This window comes from Hippopotamus amphibius, chromosome 1, assembly GCF_030028045.1.
Source record: "Hippopotamus amphibius kiboko isolate mHipAmp2 chromosome 1, mHipAmp2.hap2, whole genome shotgun sequence".
Classification (NCBI taxonomy): domain Eukaryota; kingdom Metazoa; phylum Chordata; class Mammalia; order Artiodactyla; family Hippopotamidae; genus Hippopotamus; species Hippopotamus amphibius.
The window spans coordinates 7,321,745-7,343,914 of record NC_080186.1 but is presented as its reverse complement, the minus strand read 5'-3'; the positions used below and the strand labels follow the sequence as shown (position 1 = coordinate 7,343,914).

Sequence of the window (22,170 nt, the reverse complement as noted above, 5' to 3'; positions counted from 1 at the left end):
AAAGATGGCAGATGGCCAGGGCTGGATCATGAGCCATGACAGGGCTGTGCTAAGAGACTCTGTGCATAACACGCGGTAGGCAGAGGCTCCCTACCTCTCATGGGCATCAGAAACACCTGTGCGCCTTTCTAGACATTCCACGGCTTAGACCCCTCTCCCTGCCTCCAGAGGTGATGCTGCAGGCCAGCGTGCCTCAGCAAAGCTTCACGGGCTTTGTGACGTATGCCAGACAGAATGAACTACTAGTGTAAAGTTTCTATTCATGGCCTGTGCTTTGCATTGCTGAAGACGACTGATCAGTGATTCATTTTACAAGGTCACTATTTTAAGAATTCTTTGGCCACCCTGAGTGAGACCTGCCCAGAAAAACAGGCATGCATAAAATGTTTGCTCCTTTCATAACTAAAATTAGGATCTTAAACGGACTCTTACTTTTCACACTTTACTTCTCTTTATGTGGTAAAGCCAGGATGTCTTTTTAAAATTCTTTCTGCAGTTAATTTGACTGAATGTTCTGATTTTAGTGCTACTAATCTCTTGTTTTAAGGACAAAGGCATTTGTATATTCTTAAAAAAAAAAAAGAAAAACATTCCTCTTAGTAACTTCTGATAAAAAGATAAACCTGCTTTTAATTTACTATTGATTTTTACCAAGCTCTTAAACTTTAATTTCTTAAAGCGGATCACAATTCCTTCCCCCAGTTACTAACACCCATATAGTGTCAAATTCCCAAAAGGGGAGTCCAAAATACTAGGCTGGAGAATTTCTTATGTGTTTGCTTCTGCAGTGTTTCTCTGCAAAGGAGCCAGGATTACCCCAACATTCCTCTCTTCACTCTCGGAGCTATACAAATTATGCTTCTCAATATATTCTTGGACAAGATCTGGTACCAAGTAGCGGATGCTCTGGCCCCTTCTGAGAGCTCGCCGGATCTTGGTGGAAGAGATGTCATTCGTGATCCATTCCTTCACCAGGTGAATGTTGCTCTGGTGTTTCCACAACACGTCGGACTCATAAATGAATTTCTGAGCATCATTTCCAGCCCGAGTAATACATATAAGCCCATAGTCTCCCACGATTTTGGCGATATCCTCACCCTTCCACAGATTGGGCACACCAAAGGACTCTAAGAAATCTGCTCCACACAGCAACTTCACCTCTGGCCCTCCTGGGAAGAAGAAGAGCACAGAGCTTCAGGGTCTGCCTTTTTTAATAACTCCCTGCATCAAAATGAACATGTATGTGTGTTCTTCTGGCTCGAGGGCGCCTAGTTTTAACCAGATTCAGATTCTCTAAAAAGAGATCCAGGGTACCTCAAGAGTGAAGGTCTACCTCCTGAGCGAGAAAGCAGCTCAGGGTGCCTGTGACTCCCCCTTCCTCCTATCATAAAACTCACAAGGGGTGGGGAGTTCCCAGGTGGCATAGTGGTTAGGATTCCGGGCTGTCACTGCCACGGCCTGAGTTCAATCCCTGGTTGGGGAACTCAGATGTTGCAAGCTGCATGGCAAAGCCAAAGGAAAAAAAAGAAAAGAAAAAAGAAACCTAACAAGGGGCATTTTCCAGGCATCCACACATACTGAATATGAAAGTAAAATACAAAGGGGGCTTGCTCAGCCCCAGAGTCTTTTCAGCTCTTGTTGGTAAGTCCTGGTAAAACATACAGACCTTTTGTTTTTGTTTGCTCTAGGTTTTTCTTTTGCCTAAAATCTTCTCTCTGTTCAGCCCACTTCCTCTTCCGTCCAGGCCTTTCCAGCACAGGTGAGTCCTGCTGGTGTTCACAGCTGCTAGCCTCCAGCTTCTCCTGATGGTGTCTGCACAACAACAAAGCAACAGAACATTGCCCTTTCTCACAATGCTCAACTGAAATGTCATCCCTCTGGAGATGCCTAAGGGCCTCTGATGCAACGTTAAAGGTTGGGTGCTATTAAACACACTTAACCACAGGTACAGACAATGCCTGACTACTCAGAAAGGATGACTTTGAATACACAGTACTGCTGGGTCAGAATGGATGCTGGCCAGGACACAGCAGCCCTGGGCTCTGGCTGTCAAGAATGGACAGCAGGGGCTTCCCTGGTGGCACCGTGGCTAAGAATCTTCCTGCCAATGCAGGGGACACAGATTTGAGCCCTGGGCTGGGAAAATCCCACAGGCCACAAAGCAACTAAGCCCATGTGCCACAACTACTGGGCCTGCATGCTAAAGCCCGAGAGCCACAACTGTTGAGCCCATGTGCCACAACTACTGAAGCCTGCGTGCCTAGAGCCTGAACACTGCAACAAGAGAAGCCACCACAATGAGAAGCCTGCACACCACAATGAACAGTAGCCCCCGTTCACTGCAACTGAGAGAAGCCTGCACACAGCAAAGAAAACCTAAGACCCAATGCAGCCAATAGATAAATAAATAAGTAAATAAATAAATAAACATTAAAAAAAAAAAGGATGGAAAGCAAGGAAAATCCTGGGAGCACAGCAAATGGTAGCTATTACTGTTCTAAGCTGTATGTGCTTGTGTCATAACAACAAGAGTTAATATCGATTACAGTAAGTCCCCTACATATGAATGAGGTACGTTCCGAAAGCACATCCATAAGTCCAATTTGTTTGTGAGTCCAACAAAGTCAGCCTAGGTACCCAACTAACACAATCAGCTATTAGTACTGTACTATAATAGATCTATACTACTTTTCACACAAATAATACAGGAAAAACAAGTATATACTGGACCCTGACAAGCAATCTCTTACCGTGTCAATGTGAAGGCCAGACCCTATGGACTGGGATGGTTTAACAGGAGCATTGGTGGCAGCAGAAGCAGGAGCAGTTCCCTGAACTCCAACCGCAGCTAAGGAGGCATGACCTTGAGACAAACCACCACTTCCACTCTTCCAGCCCTTTCAACAGTTCTGCATGAACACCTAAAATCCCTTTCTGCTTAAAATACTCAGAGTGGTTTCTATTTTCTATCTGAACCCTAACTGATATGGTTAGAACCAGAAGGTTCAAACTCTAAGAATAGATATTAGACAGAAAGGTTTTTCAGAATAGTCCTTGTGTTTTATACTCAAGAGAACATTAAGTAATAATTAGATGTTACTCACTCTGGTTTCTGAATCCTTAAACTGGAACTGTTTCAGAGTTTTGAGCACAGCAATTTGTGACAACACCCATGTGGTGTCAGGGAAGCAAGCAGTGCCCAAATCCAGGTCTCTCCATGATCAAGCATCGTGGCTTCTCTTCCTTAAATTACCTGCTTCTCTCTTTTATGCTTAGGAAGAGTGACCACAGTAACATCATCTTACAATGTGACCTTCCTCACCTAGGGCACAGACAGGCCAGGAGTGCTTCCTCTGTTCTTTGAAAGGGATATACACAGTTAACAAGCGCGCAAACATCTCAAAACACAACAAAAGCCATGAAGGCTGAGCGTCACGCACGCCCTGTTACCGTGTGACCACCTCATGCAGGAACGGGTACCTTAGCACCTTGGCCGTCTCCACCCACTCCTTCTGAAGACTCTCCCATGTATCCACTTCCACCCATTTGGAGTTCTTCGTGGCGAGTTCTGCCATGATAACTCGGTGATGGGCAGAGATGAGTCCTTTCTTCTTATAGGCATCGCCAACGGGAGAAATTATACCTTTGATGACTTTATATTTTCCTGGGTAAAGAATTAGATTTGATATGAGGTTATTATAACAAATCAGATTTTATGCACAGGAAATATCATCAATATGGTTTCATAATCACAGATTCCAACCCCCCCCCGCCCCTCCTTTTCTCACAGGAATTCAGATTTTTTAATTTATTTTTAATTGTGGTAAAATATACATAAAATTTACCATTTCAACCATTGTAAGTGTACAGTACTGTGACATGCTGTACGACCATCACCACTGTCCATCTCTAGAACTCTTTCAACTTCCCCAAATGAAATTTCTGTACCCATCAAACACTGCCTCCACATTCTTCAGAGGTTTAAATGTTGATTGATATGCCAAACTGCCTTGTCAAAGCTTTAATCCATTTGTATGTGCAAGAGACCATTCCTTCCCAACACCTGATATTTGACATTATCAAGTTTAAAAAATTTTTTGTCAATGTGATGGGCAGAATAGATCTCATTTTTTATTTTAGTTCCCTGATTATTAGTGAGTTTGAGCTCGCGTCCCTCTGTTTATCAGTATACAGCCTGATCATTTACGTAACAAAACAAAATAAATCTATGTGTATGTAGGTGAGAAAAAGTTTTCCTCGACCCTCTTAGGGTCCCTGACTGGGTGTGAAACTGACAAAGATAGATTAACAGGAGAAAAGCATACAAATTTTCTTAATGTAAATTTATGTGACATGGGAGCCTTCATAAGGAAATAAAGACCCCAAGAAACAGTTAAACCTAAGTACAGTAAGTCCCCTAAACACGAACTTTCAAGTCGCAACCTTTCAAAGATGTGAACGTGCGTTCTCATGTCCAATCACATAACTCAGTTCACGTGTCTGGCGTACATTGTCACATGCGTGCGTCCTCTACAAGCGGTTGTGCTTTGTGTACTTTACTGTACAGTACTGTACAGGGTACAGTAGTACCGTATCTTTACTTCAAGCTAGATTTGCGAGAGGACAACTTCACTGAACTCCTTGCTGTGCAACACAAGGAGCTTACTAATGAAGACCTGATGGAATTGGAGGCCCAGAGAAAGGACGAAGAGAGATAAGAGGAAGAAGTAACTGAAGAACCAAAGAGATTCACGACGCAGGAAATGGCAAGGGGATTTTTATTTGAGGAGGCACTGTTAGTTTTCGAGGACCTGAACGTTGAATGGTAACATAAAGGTTGCAGCAGCCGTTCAGAATGCAATCCAGTGCTACCGTGTCACCTATGATGAGAAAAAAAGAGCTACTACCCAGACACCACTGGATTGTTTTTTTCAAGAGCGTAGATGGAATTGAATCCAGCGAGGAACCAAGGAACGAGAACCCGTGCCACCAACGTCAGGCGTGAGTGAAATTGCAGCTTGCCCTCCGTCTCTCATAGCTGATGATCCTTCAGCTCTACCATCTCCCACCTCCTCTCCCTCCTGCAGTCAGTGACTCTTCTTGCCTGTTCACTCGATGCCAGCCCCGTAAGCCAGCTGTCGTACTGTACTACTGTACCTTTCAAGGTCCTGTATTGTAAGATTAAAAATGTTTATTTTTTGTTTGTTTTTTATGTATTATTTGTGTGAAAAGTATTATAAACCTATTACAGGATAGTACTGTATAGCCGATTGTGCTAGTTGGGTACCTAGGCTAACTTTGTTGGACTTAACGAACAAATTGGACTTGCGAACACGCTCTCGGAACGGACCTTGTTCTATATAGAGGGCTTACTGTATTTTTATGCTAGGTTTGATGAAGGGTAGACCGTCATGGGGAAATAGAATAGGGCAAAGAGTAGAGTAAGTGTAGAAAACTTGTGGGGATTTAGCAAGGCCTGTTTGGCATCTCTCTGTCTTCAGAGACAAGGATGCTCCTTTCTCCCTGTTTAGGGAGGGCACCTCTCACATGAATGTTTCACGATCTGCTTCAGGGAAGAGGGGTGGAGGGAGGAGGTCAGAGTGACCTTCCTGCTTCTGCTGTTTTATCAAAATCCTTCACCTTAAAATATTCAATATGCCAAAGTGCCACGCTGTGGGGTAGTGTATCCTGAACCCCAACATTGCTTTTGGTTACTGTTCCTACCTGTCCCATTCATGTAGTCCTTGGCCAGCTCAAACAGCCTGAGGTGCATATTGGTGATAGGATTAAAGGAGCCGCAAGCAAGGAGAACCACTTCTGTCTTCTCTGAGTTTTCCATACTGAGAATGTGAAGTTGTTGATCTAAATGGAAAACTCTGACACCTCTCTTATTGTCTACAAAGGAAAAAGAAAGTAAGTTCAGTTACAGCTCTTTTGATGTCTTTCCATGTTCTCATTCCAAATAGATGGAAAAAAGAGTCAGCTTCAGTGACTACGCTGGGTGAATTACAAAAATGGCCCCATTTCTCCACCCTTACTTTTCAATGTGCACTTGTAGCTCTTACCGTAAAGGGATGGAATCTCCTTCCCACCCTTTGGGACTTGCTTTGGCCCAAACAATGTGATACATGGGAAAGGGTTCCTGTTCTGAGCCTAGGCCTTGGAGGCGTGTGTACACTCCCATTCTCTTTTGGACTCCTGCCCCGTCATGAAAACAAGCCCAGGCTAGCTGGAGGATGACAGAAGATGCAGGAGAGAGCTGGTGCTCCTACTGACAGACAGCCAACTGACAGCTACGTGGCTGAGGCCATCCTGGACCAGCCAGACCCCAGACAATCTGCTCAGATGCACAAGCAAGTCCAGGTGAGGTCAGCCGAGCCTGGTCAGATCAGAGAACCTAGACTCATGAGCAAAAATGAATGTGTACAGTTCTGTGACTGCACTATTGTGGCTGTGGTTAACAGATACACTGACGTTATCATCCACCAAACATAACTCCCCAACAACCCATCCTTCAAATCCATATCCTCTTAGTCAACATGGTCATATTATCACTTTCAACTGCATAACAGTTTACAGCTGATGAACTTTTTCTGTATCAATCATTCCATTTGATCCTTCCATAACCCTAATGAAGTAGTGCAAGGCAACTAATTTTAAAATTTTATTAAAATTTTTTTATTAAACAAATTCACGTATATAGATTTGAAATCATAGGGTGACAAAGGTCCATAATGGAACCAACAGTCACTGACCATATCCCGCTCACCGACCATTCAACCAAATCCCTAAGAGGTGACCACTTTTAACTCTTTCAGCTATTTCTTCTGGTCAAATCTATTGTAATTGTATATTATGTGCTTATAATGCTATTTCTTAATTTATCCGAAGTAGAGTATCTATCTACTTTCTCTTATGATTGAAGAAGATGAGCCCATACACCCCCATTACCCGCAGGCTGTATATTTGGGAAGTTTGGGAAAGGGTAGTGAGAGTGTATGAGAGCTAATCCTCACAGATTATGTAAATGAGGGGGGATGGAGGGAGAGAGGGAGAGAGAGGGGGAGGGAGAATAGGAGAGAGAAGGAGGGGAGAGACAGAGAGAATCTCTAGTCTATGTTGAAAGTCATCTTCTCCCAGAATTCTCAAGGCATTGCTTCTGGACTGCAGTGTTAACAGTGAGAAATCCAAAGTCACTTCCAGTAATTCTGATCCTTTTAATGTGGCTTTTGTTATTTCTCCCTTGAAGCTTATGAGACCTCCTCTTTATCCCCAGTGTTCTGAAATTTTACAGTGATGTCCTCCAGCGAGGCTCTATTTTCTTCCATTGTGCGGGGCCCTGAGCAGGCCCTTTCAATCTCAGAACTCATAACCTTCAGTTGTATAAAATGTCCTCGCGTTATTTCACGGATGATTTTCTACCTTCTATTTTCTCTGGTCTCTTTGGAAGTACCTAAGACTTAGAGCTGAAGCACTGGGACTGATCTTCTAATTTTCTTACCCTTTGTCTTCTCTTTTCCATCTCTTACCTTCATGCTCTAATTTCTAAATATCCTCAAATTCATCTTCCAATCCACTTACTGAGGTTTTCATTTCTGCTATTATATCCTCTCTCTCTTTTTCTTTTGTGCCGTACTGCGAGGCTTGCACGATCTTAGTTCCCCAACCAGGAATCAAACCGGGCCCTTGGTAATGACAGTGTCGAATTCTAACCATTGGACCATCGGGGAATTCCCAATACTCAATTTTTAAGACCTTTGTTGTCTGAATGTTCCTTTTTATGGTATTCTGTTCTTGTTTCACCAATGCATTACCCCTCTTATTTCTCTACCAATATTAACGATATATTTTAAATTTCCCTCAAAGAGCTGATAGGAAGTTCTAAGTGGGTAGGTAGGGCTTTTGCGGAGTAGGCTTCATTGTGTGGTAACTTGGCTGTCTTATAGGTCTCTCCCCTGGGACTGATCAGAGTCCACAAAAAAGTAACCTCCCACCTCCTGCCTATATCGCATAATAGTTACAAACCCCAGCTCTGAAATCAGGCTGCCTGGGTTCAAATCACAGCTCCAATACTTCCAAGAGCTGGATGACCCTGAGCAACCTAACCCTAGCCTAACCTTTCTTTTGTCCCAGTTTTTCTCAATCTTAAAACAGAGAAAATAACATTACCTACCTCATGATTATTGTGAGAATTAAATGAGAATACACATACACTACAGAAAGCTGCTTTTGGCAAGCAATGAACACACTACGAATATAGCAATTATTTATGTTGCATACCATGTTGCTATAATTCAACTCTTTCTGATCTTCAAAAAAAATCAATTTCAAATGGTTCAACCAATTATTATTACTCTATTGAATCTGTTTTTTCATGGAGGCTTTTTTCCCTGAAATTCTTTCTCTAATCTAGGCTGAAAATTTCTAACCCATCATGTATCTGTCATTGGGAAACGGGACATTTCATCTCTCTCTTAAGGTAGATCCCCTGTTTCTTACAGCCATGTCATTGTCTTTCTTGTTTTACTTTCTAACTTTTCTGGAGCATATCCTCAAATAGCTTCCAAATAAAGGGCACGTGGGAGATAAGATAAATCCGTCTTTATTCTTCCTTAACTGAGAGACTCCTAGGCTGGAATTTTCTTCTAAAAGTATGCATGCATGCTTCCTTGTTTTCTGGCACCTAACCCTGCTGCTGAAAGTCTGCTGCTATTCTGATTCCTGTTCCTTCCACTGTAACCTGCTTTTTCTTTCTGGAGGGTCTGAAGCATGTTCTTTTTATGCCCCCCAAAAAGCCATAATGATGTGTTGTCATGGGGGGCTTTCTCATTCATTGTGCTGGGACTCAGTGAACCTTTCCATCTCCAACTCAAATTATTTCTTTAATAAACACTCCCTATTAACAACCAATAAATAAAATACTTTCGGGAGCTCCCTGGTGGTCTAGTGGTAAGGATTCAGTGCTTTCACTGCCATAGCCTGGGTTCAGCCATAGGCCAGGGAACTAAGATCCCACAAGCTGAGCAATGTGGTCCCCCCCCAAAAAAAGTTTGTAAATTGTAAACCAAAATAAATAACTAAATAAAATAGCTTCGCTATTGTGAAGTTTTAAAAAATATTCTTATATATCCAAATTATGTTTCAAAATAATAATTGGGAACATTTATAATTGCAATGATGCCAAATTGCTCAAAGGGTTTTGGGAACTTTTGGGGAATTACCTGTAGAGCTTGAAGTATTTTTATAGCTAATGTAGAAATATAACGAATGACAATAAAGAAACCAACATTTGGGAATTCCCTGGTGGTCCAGTGGTTAGGACTCTGCTGTCACTGCCAAGGGCACAGGCTCAATCCCTGGGCAAGGAACTAAGATCCCACAAGTTGTGTGGCACAGCCAAAAAGAAAAAAAAAAAGAAATCGACATTTATATGATACTTTCCAACTTATAAACTACTTTCATGCACATTATAATTTAATTCTCACCAGAAAAGAAAAAAATGGCCAAACACATTTAGTTTGTTCCAAATAATAATCCATTGTTGGATATGTAGTTTTTCCAGTTAATCATTTACCATTGGTCATTTAGGTTTATCTAATTTTTCACTATTACAAACATCTCGAAGGAATAATGAGCTGAGAATGAATTAGAAATTAAGGCTATAAAACACCTCACTGGGGACTTCCCTGGTGGCGCAATTGTGGAGAATCTGTCTGTTAACCCAGGGGACACAGGTTAGACCCCTGGTCTAGGAAGATCCCACATGCCATGGAGCAACTAAGCCCATGCGCCACAGCTACTGAGCCTGCTCTCTAGAGCCTGTGAGCCATAACTACTGAGACCATGCAATGCAACTACTGAAGCCCACGCGCCTAGAGCCCGCGCTCCACAACAAGAGAAGCCACTGCAATGAGAAACCCGAGCACCGCAACAAAGAGTATCCCCCGCTCGCCACAACTAGAGAAAGCCTGCGCACAGCAACGAAGACCCAATGCAGCCAGAAAAAAAAAGAGAAAGAAAAAAAAAATTAAAACACCTCATTGTGTACTCCTAAGTCTTGCCAACACTCCAAAGACCTGTATCAGGACCATTTATTTGTAGCCTAATTGTGTTCAGACCCAATTGCTAGTTTGACCAACTTACTTTTGCTCAGATTTTATGCTCTCATTGGCCAAAGTTAGTGAGTGGCAGAACTAGGGCTAGAATTTAGGTTTCCTGACTCCTAGGTTCTCCCTCACCAAAAAAAAGAAAAAAAAAAAGAGAGAGAGAGAGATAAATGGGAGCTATGTAGATTGGAAACGAGCCCTCCTGGCTGAGGAACTGAGGAATGCGAACTTCAGTTCCTTAGACAACAGAAAACTTTGAAGGTTTCTGAGCAATGGAGTGACAACAGGGCTCTAGAAAAATAAGGTGACATGAGTAAAACAGAGATGACACGACATGGCAAAGTGCTGATCACAGTGCCTGGTATAGTGTTATCTGTGAGGAAAGTGATAATACTGATGACGGTGATGCTACTGGATTAATGGGAAGGGGCAAAACAAGATAGGGAGGCCAGTTACAAAGTAATGAGAGCTTCAATTTAAGTACAGTCAGTGGGAATGGAAATTAGGAAACATTTATTCAATAAATACTTGAGGTCTACTCCAAACACCAGCAAGGATCACAGGCACACTGCTAACTGTTAATAGGAGATACAGGAGAGAAGGGCCAATAATTTGCTCCACATGGCCTTAAAAAAATGAGTTCATTGGTTAGAATAATTTAAACGTCCTACTTTTCAATTATCATCCCTGGGATGATACCAGGATTCACTTGGGGCTTGTTCCCTCCATCCCACCTCTTACCCGTCCCCACCCCCCACCCCCATTCCCATGCAAAGGACCTGTGGTATTATGGGGTGGCCCTGGGCCCACAGGGAAAGCAGGGTACCTGGCGAGCTACCCAGCAAGCTCTCAAGGACCGTGGCGGAGGGGCTGGGTTCAGCTGGAGTCCAGTGTCAGTTTCAGCCCACCCATCTCAAGTCTCAGCTACCACCCCCCAGGGAGACTGAGCTGGAAGCTGGAAGAACAGTAAAGTTGAGAGCTGGAGGTACAGGTCCCCAGGGAGCTGCTGGCTGCTTAGGGAAGGATGGAACAAAGAGCTTGAAGCCCCTCCCTGACCTTGGGGGTGAGCTCAGGTTTCCAGGTCCTCCCCAGGGGAAGGGCTGAGGAAGGGGTGAGAGAAGCTGATCTCTCAGCTTAAAGGAAGCTTTCTCTCTTTTCACATTCATGACCTATCTCAAATATCCAGCTCAGTCCTATTAATTCACTGTTAACACAGCCAGCTTTAGCCTTTAGATCCTCAAAGCCACAGAAGAATTAGGTTACAGCGAGCTTCTATCATAGCCTCGAGTGGCTATAAAAGAACAAGGACCTCTCCCTCTCCATGGGAGAGCACTTCCTCCGTATCTCTGCAGGGTTTTTATGTATGGAAGGGGGCCTCGGGCAGGTGAAGAATAAGTGTAGAAGAGTTGGTCTGGAAGCTCTAACAGGACTGCTCTGGGTCCTCCTTGCCTGGCTCCAGGTGCTCAAGGACCAGGGTCACCATGATTCACTTCTGTCTGGCTCACACAGCCTATCACTTGCACTGCTGGCTGCCAAGACCTCATCAGCGCAGGCTGTAAGTGCCCCTCCCCAGCCCACTGGGGCAAAAAGTTCATTTTTTCCTGAGGCTGAATGAGGTTGGAATAAAATTTACTTTCAATTTTAGAATCACTGACTTTAAGTTTCAAATAACACTGATGTGTAAACATGAATGAAATATTTTGTAAACATTAAGTCAATTTTTAAAACAGTAACAAAGAAAAAACTGTCTGGCTTTTCTTGTCACACTTCGGAATGCTCGATATATCTATTTTGACCTACTGTTAATGGGATCGACTTGACAACTCAGACTTACACCTCTAAAGGGATACTGTTCCTTTTAAAACAGTAACCTTAAACATGTAACCACAGTCTAGTTCTAACAAAGTGCCACTGCTTTAGCCTGGGGGTATATTTTGAAATTGCTTTTTGTTTTGAGTACCTTCACTGGGGGTAACTCTTTGTCTTTGGAGGGAAAGTTTGATTTCTACAGATATCCTAATGTCACGCAGCACTAAATCCAGCTAATAAAATAAATAATAAAGGTAAATAACAGTTTACAGTGAAGAGAGAGAACTATTAGTTAAGGAGGAAATTTTTCCTATTAGCATGGAAACTATATGTGTGTAATCTCAAAAGAATTTCAGAAATGTCTGAGCAGTAACCCCAGACCTCATTTGGTTGTGTAAGTTGTGGTAGGTAGGCTAACTCACTCAATGTGAGTTATTCAATGTGAACCGCCTGGCTGGAGGCAGAGCTAACATAACATAGCGTCACGGCTAGGACTCTCAGACCCAGTTCAGACTGTAGTTCTACCACTTAACACTACAAGGTGTCTGTCCTCAGACAAGACAGTTAATCTTTCTGAGCCTGTTTCCTCATTTACAAAATGGGAAACCAGTCCCACCTCACAGGATTGTGTGCACATTAAATGAGAAAGTGAATAAAAAATGCAACACATTTGTCTACTAATTATGAATATTAATAACTTACTATTACTTGTGGGTTGTCTTACAGCATTAATTTACAGCCATGGTAAAGAAACCAAGGTTCTCAGGGATGTCCCTGGTGGTCCAGTGGCTAAGGCTCCGTGCTCCCAATACAGGGGGCCCAGGTTCGATCCCTGGTCAGGGAATGAGATCCCAACATGCTGCAACTAAGAGTTCACATGCTGCAACTAAAGACCCTACATACTGCAACTAAGACCTGGCACAGCCAAATAAATAAATAAGAAATCAAGGTTCTCAAGATTCCTTAGAGACCAGTATCACAGTGCCTTTTACTGTGATAGAGTAGGCGTGCAATAAATGGTAACTATTACTTAGTGAAGTATCATTAGACATAATTTTGCTGTAACAGGATGGATCTCAATTCATCTTTGCCATGTTTAAAGCTTTAATTCTGTGGTTTGATGTAACATTACCAAGAAACAGAACCTGAATTTGGTTTCTTGAAGCCACTTTATCACTAAAAGAGTAATGTACAGACACCCTCTTTGAACAATTACTATAAAACTTCCATTTTCTCCAAGTGAGAGACACATAGTTTTTCAAGGCAGGAGCCTGCTGTGTCTGCCTTTGCCTGGCAAAGTAATAAAGCTGTCCTTTTCTACTTCACCCAAAACTCTGTCTCGGAGATTTGATTTGGCACAGGTGTACAGAGAAGCTGAGCTTTCAGCATCAGTTATTACAAGATATTGACTATAATTCTCTGTGCTACACTGTAAATTCTTGTTGCTTATCTATGTAATGTATAGTAGTTTATATTTGTTAATCCCATACTCCTAGTCTGCCTTGACTTTTATTTTTTATTTTTATTTTTTAAAATAAATTTGTTTATTTATTAAAAATAAATAGATAAATAAAAGAGTTCATGTACAATGTCACTCACGGTGTCCCATGCAGCCAAGTGACAGTGTTCCTGTCTGGGATGGCAGTTCTGACCCTCCAGTTCTACGTTCTGCTCAGGTGAGTTCCTTCTGCAGCCAACCCCTCCCGGGCAGCTCAGCGCGCACATCTTACCCGTGGGGGTGGCCCGGGGGCCCTCTGCCATTCCTGTTACATGTTTAAGTGCAGCCTGCCCCATTGTTCTGCCCCTGTTATTAAGGTAGTCACCTGCTTCACCTCTTTGAAGAGTCAAAAATCTCAGGACAGCGAGGAGAGCTGGGATTTGGGCAGACTGAGTTTAACTGTTAATCAAGTTATTTCTTCTAATGTAAGAAGTCGTCAAATGGGAAACAATGAGGGCGCCGATGTGTCAATGTACGGATTCCCTAGGGACCAGTCCCCACAGCTGAGCATTAGCTGACGTCTTCGGGGCTGCGGGAGACACGCCCGACCAGATCATGACTGTTATTTCGGATTCTATGTTGGAAACTGGTTTTGGCCGAAAAACTTAGTTAATACCTTTTTCAGGCAAATGAAGCAAATGCAGTTTGATACATTCAAAATAAACTGTAGTTCTAAAAGTGTGAAAATCCTAAAAAAAAATCTGAAAACTTAAATGATGGGGAAGGAATGGAAGCTGCGACATTTGTTGTAATCAGCCTAATTTAAACTTGCCAACTTCTACTATAAGAGGTTTGTGTGTGGTCGTGCATATTTCCTGACTTCAGAAGGCCAGAATCTCCACAAAATATTTTTTCACCAAAGTATCAAATTAACATGAATTAGAAAAATGGTAAACAATATTTGCCCACTAATTAAGAATATTAATAACCCAATAATATTATTATTAATGCTAGCATTAATTAATTTGTAGTCACAATAAATGAACCAAGGTTCTGAAGAGCAGTGAGTTGCCCGAAGCCAAATGAACCTAGCGCTACAATTAGAATCCAAGGGTCAGGGACTTCCCTGTGGCGCAGTGGTTAAGAATCCGCCTGCCAACGCAGGGGACACAGGTTTGATCCTTGGTCTGGGAAGATTCCACCTGCCGCGGAGCAACGAAGCCTGTGCACCACAACTACTGAAGCCCCTGCGCCTAGAGCCTGTGCTGTGCAACAAGAGAAGCCACCACAACGAGAAGCCCATGCACCGCAAGGAAGGGTAGCCCCCCCACTCTCCACAACTAGAGAGAAGCCTGCGCATAGCAATGAAAACCCAAAACAGCCAAAATAAAATAATAAATAACCCCAAAGTCAGAAAAGAAAACAAAAGAATTCAAGGTCAGTGCCTTCTGGTGTTATGCTAACAGCATGGGTTTCTTCTAATAAGTAATCAATTAACGTATGACCCACTGCGTTGATTTTTAGGCCCAGATCTTCTCGATACTGCAGTCAACCTCTCCTCACCAACCTGGTTTGTAATATCATCTTTACTTTCTTCACAATTGGTAAGTGTACAGTCATTCTATCAAGCACTTATTAAGTGTCTACTATTTGCCAGACACTGCTAGAATAAAAACGGTAAGATAGGACTTATTCCTCTTCAAGAGCTCACAGACTGAAACCTAAGAAAAAATTCACATTTAGAATTCAGGTGAAGGGAATTCTTTTTTTTGGTTTTTGTTTTTGGCCATGCCGCACAGCATGCTGGATCTTAGTTCCCCAACCAGGGGTCAAACCCGTGCTCCCGACAGTGGAAGTGTGGAATCTTAGCCACTGGACTGCCAGGGAAGTCCCTGAAGGGAATTCTTAAAAAGTTCCTTAGTATCCCTGTTAGTCATCCTACAACTTGAATATGAAACCAAATTAAATTAAATACTAATGTTTTGTTTTGATGTTATAAAATTCTTTACAGTTATAAAAATATCAGCTTTATCCATTCATTCAATAAATAGCTACTAAGGAGATGATATGGGTAGAAAACCAGGGATCCCAACTAACTGAAGTCAAACAGTCATACAGAAGAGTTGGACCCTGAAATGTACCAAAGTTTTAGCAATACTTTAACTGATATATTTTAGTTATATTTTCCTTTGTATGTACTTTTAAGAGTGATGTGCAGTTTAAACTTAGACTATGTCTAAGTTTTTATAAAAGGAAAAAAGGTATTGGGTGCCTTAGCTCGGTTCTAGAAAGAGCCTCCAGAGATTCCCTGGTGGGAGGCCAGTTCAAAGAGTCACCCCACAACAGCAGGAGCTACTTCACCTCTCTGACCTTCCCTGTCCGCATTTCTAAAATGGAGATAAAAATATCTGCTTCACAGTTCTGCTGTAAGGTTTAAATGAAGTTAATGGGGGAATTATTCAAAAAAAGTCCCAGTTATTATCACCAGCACTGCCAATAGTAAGAACATGGCCTCTATCAAAGTAAGACTGTAGCCTGGCTAGGTTTGTTTTTTTTTTTTTTTGGCACACGGGCTCAGTTGCTCCTGTGGCATGTGGGATCTTCCTGGAGCAGGGATCGAACCCATGTCCTCTGCATTGGCAGGTGGATTCTTAACCACTGCGCCACCTAGGAAGCCCCTGGCTAGGTTTTGAGCACTTCTGTTCCACAGTAGATACACAAGGAAACACCTTCTATTTAGGTTTTGCATTCAAGAATATGTTTCTGAATGAAATAATGCCATTTTGCAGCAACATGGATGGACCTAGAGATAATCATACTAAGCAAAGTTAGAAAGAGAAAGACAAATACCATATGATACCACTTATGTGTGGAATCTAAAATACGACACAAATGAGTATATCTACCAAACAGAAACAGGCTCACAGACACAGAGAACAGACTTGTGGTTGCCAAGGGGAAAGGGGAGTGGGGGAGGGAAGGACTGGGAGTTTGGATTTGCAGATGCAAACTATTATATACAGGATAGATAAACAACAAGGTCCTACTGTATAGCACAGGGAACTATAATTAATATCCTGTGATAAACCATATTGGAATAGAATATGAAAAAGAATACATGTATAACTGAATCACTTTGCTATACTGTAGAAATGAACCCAACATTGTAAATCAACTACACTTCAATTTTAAAAAAAAGGAATGTATTTCTGATGCTCTTGCGCTGTCCTTTTAGGTTTTACTGTGCTGCTTACTTGGATGGAACCGGTCCCACAGGCATTAAAGAGGATGTTTTCTGTATTTGGTGTGGGATCCTTCAGTGAAGGAGTCTGCACCATGGTGTTAACATTTTTGGCAACTGACTGTGTACGTTTTTAAATACTGAATTTCTAAAGGCTCATCTTAATCTGAAAGCTTGGCTGTATACAACGCACCATTAGTCTTCAATATTTATTTTCTACTGACACTAAAATTTAGTAGTGTATTTCTACTTACACTAAAAACATAGAGAGGGGGAGGTAGAACTTCTAATTACACATATGTCTCAGTTAAAACATTTCACCAGGGAAAGTTTAAAAATTCCATGAGACATTTTCCTTTTTGTAGGGTAAATTCCACTTCACTAGAATTAAGAAAAAGAAAAAAAAGTTAAGAAAGGAAGTGCTGGACTGGGTTTGGCACGTTAAGCAGGAAGCCTTCCATCTCTTGCTGAGTTGGTGCCTTTGTTTAAATCCTTTCAGCAAAAACATTTAAAATATGTGTTGCAATTAAAAGACAAGTATTCCTCACAGTGTTTTTTTCCTCCCAAATATAGGAAAAAACAACTCCAGAACTTTACGACTTGTCTGTGCTGCTGTCAGTGAGCAGCCTGGTTTCTACAGGTAAGCAAAAACTTCTCCAGTAACTCATACCTGTTAAAGGCTTACCAGTCTTTCAAAGAAAGTAAATGCTCAGCTAGGATTGTTACATTGCAAGGAGAAGCTCTAATTCCTCTTAAAGCAGGAGCTCTAAGAAGCTAAAGAGTTTGAAAAGCAAAGAAAAAGTGGAGAGGGTTAGAATGGGATATAAGAAGCCATCCTTCTCACCTTATTTCCACTCCATTTAATTAGATCCCATTTTTTTCCTACAGTGCTTTTCTCAAGCCTGGGGCTGACCTGGTTGGCCAGTGTGACGTCTCCAAGGCCAGAGGCTAAATCAACAGTCTGAAGCTGGCTTTTGAGCCCTGCTGGTCCCCTGCCTTAGATATATGTCTTTGGCAGGTTGAGCCTTTTCCAGTAGCCTTGTCACCTGACAACTGCCAGCAAGCACGTGACCACCTTCACCCTGCTACTCCTAGATGAAATGGTCAGCAAACATCAGAATCATGACAACAGGAAGCACATCAAAACCAGTTATTAGGAAGAAAGTTGGCAGGTGACAGCGTCAATGAGCACTGACAGTAGGTAAAAAGGAATCGTTCAACCAAAATCACCGGGTCAACATCACAACCAAATTCAGCCCCAATAAGGATCTCCTATTAGATACTTTCACGATCATTAGTGAACGTATGACTTTCTGAGCCTCCTTTTTTGTTTCGATGAAGTTAGTCGCGTCAGCTGGATGGTTGCTGTAATAATAAGTATTGACGAGGAAGAAGAAAAATATAAATCTCAGTAATGAACAAAGGTCTAGTTTCAAAAGAACACAGTGATCCAGACTGTATATCTGAACAAGGTCAACCTATCACTTCTTTAAAAGTGCAGGGGGAGACATTAGAGTAAAAATCATCATGACATCCCCTCCCCGGGTTACACCCATCTCCTGCATCGCGACAGTCAACTGCTGTCTGGAGAAAGCCAATTGACCTGCGTGATGCTTTGTCTTTTGACTTGTTCTGTGTGTATTGACAGATTCTGGGGGATTTTAAGGAGAAGCCAGTTACTCACAGATGCTCTCAAGGTCTTTAGGAAGTGGAGACAATGCCATTTCTTGAGGGAAAGGACAGTATCTCTTGGCAGAAGGAACAAGTTTAATACAAACATCTCCTAACACATCTATGACAGGCACAGACCTTCACAAATGGGAATGATTGTTTTCCATCTGTTTCTCTGTTCAGGTGGTACCTGCTGCAGGGGAAGTTACCTAACAAACACTATCCAACCACCACACTGACATTTTCTGAGCACCTTCCACATTCCAGACATAGCACTAAAACTCAGCAATTAGAAACACGAGTAACTCATACCTTCACAGTGAAATCCTCTGAAATAGTTCTATTACTATGGTTAACAGAAACCACTTAAAAACAACACAGCCTTTTACATTCTCTAGACCTCAGTAACCAAGTATTAACATGTCAGATGAATGTCAACTTTTCTCAAGATAGGATTTTTATCAGAAGTTTCTTTTTTTTCTGAACTATCTTGCCCTCCACCCCCAAACCTGAGCTACCCGAAGATCTCAGCTGATGACAGCTGCATCCTTCCAGCTGCTAAAGTCAAGTACCTCAAATTATGCTAAATGCATTGCTTTTCTTCTCCCACTCCCCAATAGGAAGTCCTAAAGGTTCCATCTTCAAAATACATTCAGAATCCAATCATTTTTTGCTAGTTGGAAGTTTTTAACTAACTCTTTCTAAATGCAAGAGGCTGCTTCTTAAGACCAAGGCTGCTTGGTGTTTCTGTGTCTTGACACTATGCAACATTCCTAACTCCAGAAAATGAAATTTTATTTCTTAACTGATAAGCATAACTCAAAGCATAATTTCACTGGCACGTTAATCCATAACCTATAAAACTGAATTTTCATGCACTTTTATGGTTTTATTGTTTCCTCCAAAACCAAGTCTGGTTTCACTAGAGTTAATTTCATTAAGAAATTTATTTTATGCTACCGACATCTTACAAAATATAAATTATGCTCTTCCTGATATAGGTGAAAATTATAAAATTCTAAAACTGCTATTTTTCAGCCCCCTCATAATTTAGATAGCTACGATCTGCAGTACTCCCTCAAGGACTGACAACACTTTCTGCTATAACCCATGTTTGCTCAGAGTGGAAAACCTTTGCTGAGCAACTCTGGGGGGGATGCTTTGTTTCAGTGGTTCTTAACCTGTACCTGGGCTTCAGAGGCACAACATCTCCGAAGTTATAAGCAAAATGTTGGGTAAATGCACCTATGAGCAACCTTCTGAGAGAATGTCAAAGGAAGTTTGAGAAAATAAAAACAATATTTACACTCATTAAATTTACTATAAGAAAAAAAAAATGATGTTTGACACCCACTACTCTCCATTTAAAATTTTAAAAAACTGAAATTTAAAGTTAGTCTTCAAACTACTTTTTCCACAGCTGCTAAACCCTAGAAGTGAAAACTTTCTAATTACTAGTCGAATTGAATTGAATATTGAATTTCTAAATGCTCATCTAACCTGAAAGCTTGACTATATTCAGTATACCATTAGTCTTCAATATATATTTTCTACTTATATTAAAAACAAAGATATGTAAAAATGGAATTCCTAATTCGACATATGTCATAGTTAAACAGTTCACTGGGGAAAGGTCAAAAAATTCCACCAAGAATTCTCTTCCTTTTTCTACTTTACTATAATTTCTTTTACGTTAATATGGAACTATTTGAAGCCTGTTTTAGGGTGTCCCCACCCTCAGAGTTTGAATTTTATCCTGTAGGGGATGGGGGTGTTTTAGAGGGTTTAATTAGGGAGTAATGTATCAGTGCACTTTAGAAATAACTGTCATTTGTTCATCAGGGTTCAGCCAATATTTCTGGAGCAATTATCAATACTAGCTGAAGATGTGGGAATAAAGCAGCACACAAAACTATCGAAATTCCCTATCCATGTGGAGCTTCCATTCTAGTGTTGGGAGATAAAAATCAAAATGCATGCATATAAAGGCGTATTAAATAATGGGGCTATGAGTAAAACAAAAGAAGGCAAGAGGATAAGGAGTGTTGGAATTCTAAATAGGGTGGTTAGGAAAGGGCTCACCATGTGACACTTGAGCAAAGGATTAAAGGAGACAAAGGAGTAAGCCAGGCAGACATATGAAGCAAAAATGTTCTAAGCAAAGGACACAATGCAAAAGTCCTGAGGCAGAAGCATGCCTGTTCCAGGATCTCCTGAGAGATCAGAAGGGCTGAGTCCGAGTTAACAGAGGGAAGGAGGAGTAGTAGACATCACTGGTGGTAAAAGGGAGCCACTGCAGGCTTTCTGGGCAGATGAATGACATGACCTAACATATTTTCAAACGTTCTCTCTGGCTGCTGAAGCTGACAACAGAATGTAGGGTGAAATAGGGTGGAAGCAAGGAGACCAGAGAGGAAGCTACTCCAGTAACCCAGGTGAGAGTTGATGCTGACTTGAACCAGGATGGTAGCTGCGCAAGTGGTGAGAAGTCATTCGATTCTAGATATATTATGAAGGTAGAGCCAATGTGATCTGCTGGTGGATGGAATGTGTGCTGCGAGAGAAAGAGGAGTCAAACATGAATCCAAAAGTTTTTGGCTTAAGCAACTAAAAGACTAGAGTAGACATTCCCTGATGGCTCAGTGGTTAAGAATCCACCTGCCAATGCGGGGGACACGGGTTCGATCCCTGGCCTGAAAGATCCCACATGCCACAGAGCAACTAAGCCCGTGCGCCACAACTACTGAGCCTGTGCTCTAGAGCCCCTGTGCTGCAACTACTAGAGCCAATGCTCTACAACAAGAGAAGCCACTGAAATGAGGAGCCCTTGCACCGCAACAAAGAGTAGCCCCCGCTCTCCGCTACTAGAGGAAGCCTGGGCACAGCAACAAAGACCCAATGCAGCAAATAAACAAAACAAAATGACTAGAGTTACCTTAAATTGAGAAGAGAAAGATGGCCCAAGGAATAGGTTTAGGGGAGAAGAACAGTAGTTCAGTTTATAAAGTAGTTAACTTTGGGATGTCTATTAGATATACAAACAGTGGTGTTAAGTAGGCAGCTAAGAACACAGCCAAGTTCAGGGGAGAGGACCAGAGATTTACCAGATTTGGGGTCATCCGCATATCGATGGTATTTAAAATCGTAAGGCTGGATGACATTACCAAGAGAAAGAGAGTGACAGAATGGAACAGCAGTGTGGGCATCACCTGGGAGCAGGTTAGAAATACAGACCCACAGGCCCTACCCCAGGTCTACTGAATAAGAATTTGCATCTTAACAAGACCCCCAGGTGATCTGTATGCATCTTGAAGTTTGTAAAGCTCCACTGGTCCAGGTGAGAGATAATAAAGGATAATAACAGGAAGGGTGGTGTCAAGGGTTTACAAGTAGATCAGCTGACTGAATGGAGGTGGGAAGGAGGTGAAGGGAGGAGATTTCTGACTTAAGTGACTGAACAGATGGTCAACAAAGACAGTATTAGGGGAAGCACACACAGGTTGGGAGGTATGGAGGGAAGGCATATAGAGACACACTATGGTTTTAAAGGTGCTGAACCTGAGGTACACACAGGACACCCAAGTAGTGAGATTGAGTAGGTAGACAGAAATAGAGACTAGAACTTGGCAGTGAAACCCAGAGACACTAAAGACTACCTTCAATGGGATATCATGGTTCAAAGAAGGTTGTTGATTTTTTTTTTTTGAAGAATAGAATTAGAATGTTGGTAGGTTGAGGGAAGCCACAGAACCTGCAAGAAAGCAAATAATTGATGAAGAAAGGTCCTTAACGAGGCCATAAAGAAAGGATTTTAGGTACCAATTAAGAGGATAGCTTAAAAATGCGTAGAAATGAAAACATATGTCCACAGAAAGAATTGTATGGTTTGGCTTTATACGTAACAG

The 22,170-nt window shown here is 41.8% G+C and overlaps 1 protein-coding gene across 4 annotated transcripts in view; it reads right to left on the bottom strand.

Annotated features, from left to right (window-relative positions):
* Window positions 1-604: 604 nt before the first annotated feature.
* The window catches only part of NMNAT1 (nicotinamide nucleotide adenylyltransferase 1), a 24,116-nt gene continuing 2,550 nt past the window's right edge, over window positions 605-22,170 (bottom strand). For 3 of the 4 annotated variants that reach the window (XM_057695818.1, XM_057695796.1, XM_057695807.1), the window contains exons 3-6: window positions 5,725-5,895; window positions 3,481-3,664; window positions 1,667-1,812; window positions 605-1,169 (exon numbers count right to left, since the gene is read on the bottom strand). In XM_057695818.1, the coding sequence (XP_057551801.1) occupies window positions 769-1,169; window positions 1,667-1,812; window positions 3,481-3,664; window positions 5,725-5,839 (846 nt within the window). In that variant the 5' untranslated portion in view covers window positions 5,840-5,895 and the 3' untranslated portion in view covers window positions 605-768. Of the gene's footprint in view, window positions 1,170-1,666; window positions 1,813-3,480; window positions 3,665-5,724; window positions 5,896-17,438; window positions 17,458-22,170 lie in introns of those variants that run through there. The other variant, XM_057695829.1, reaches the window with a different exon arrangement.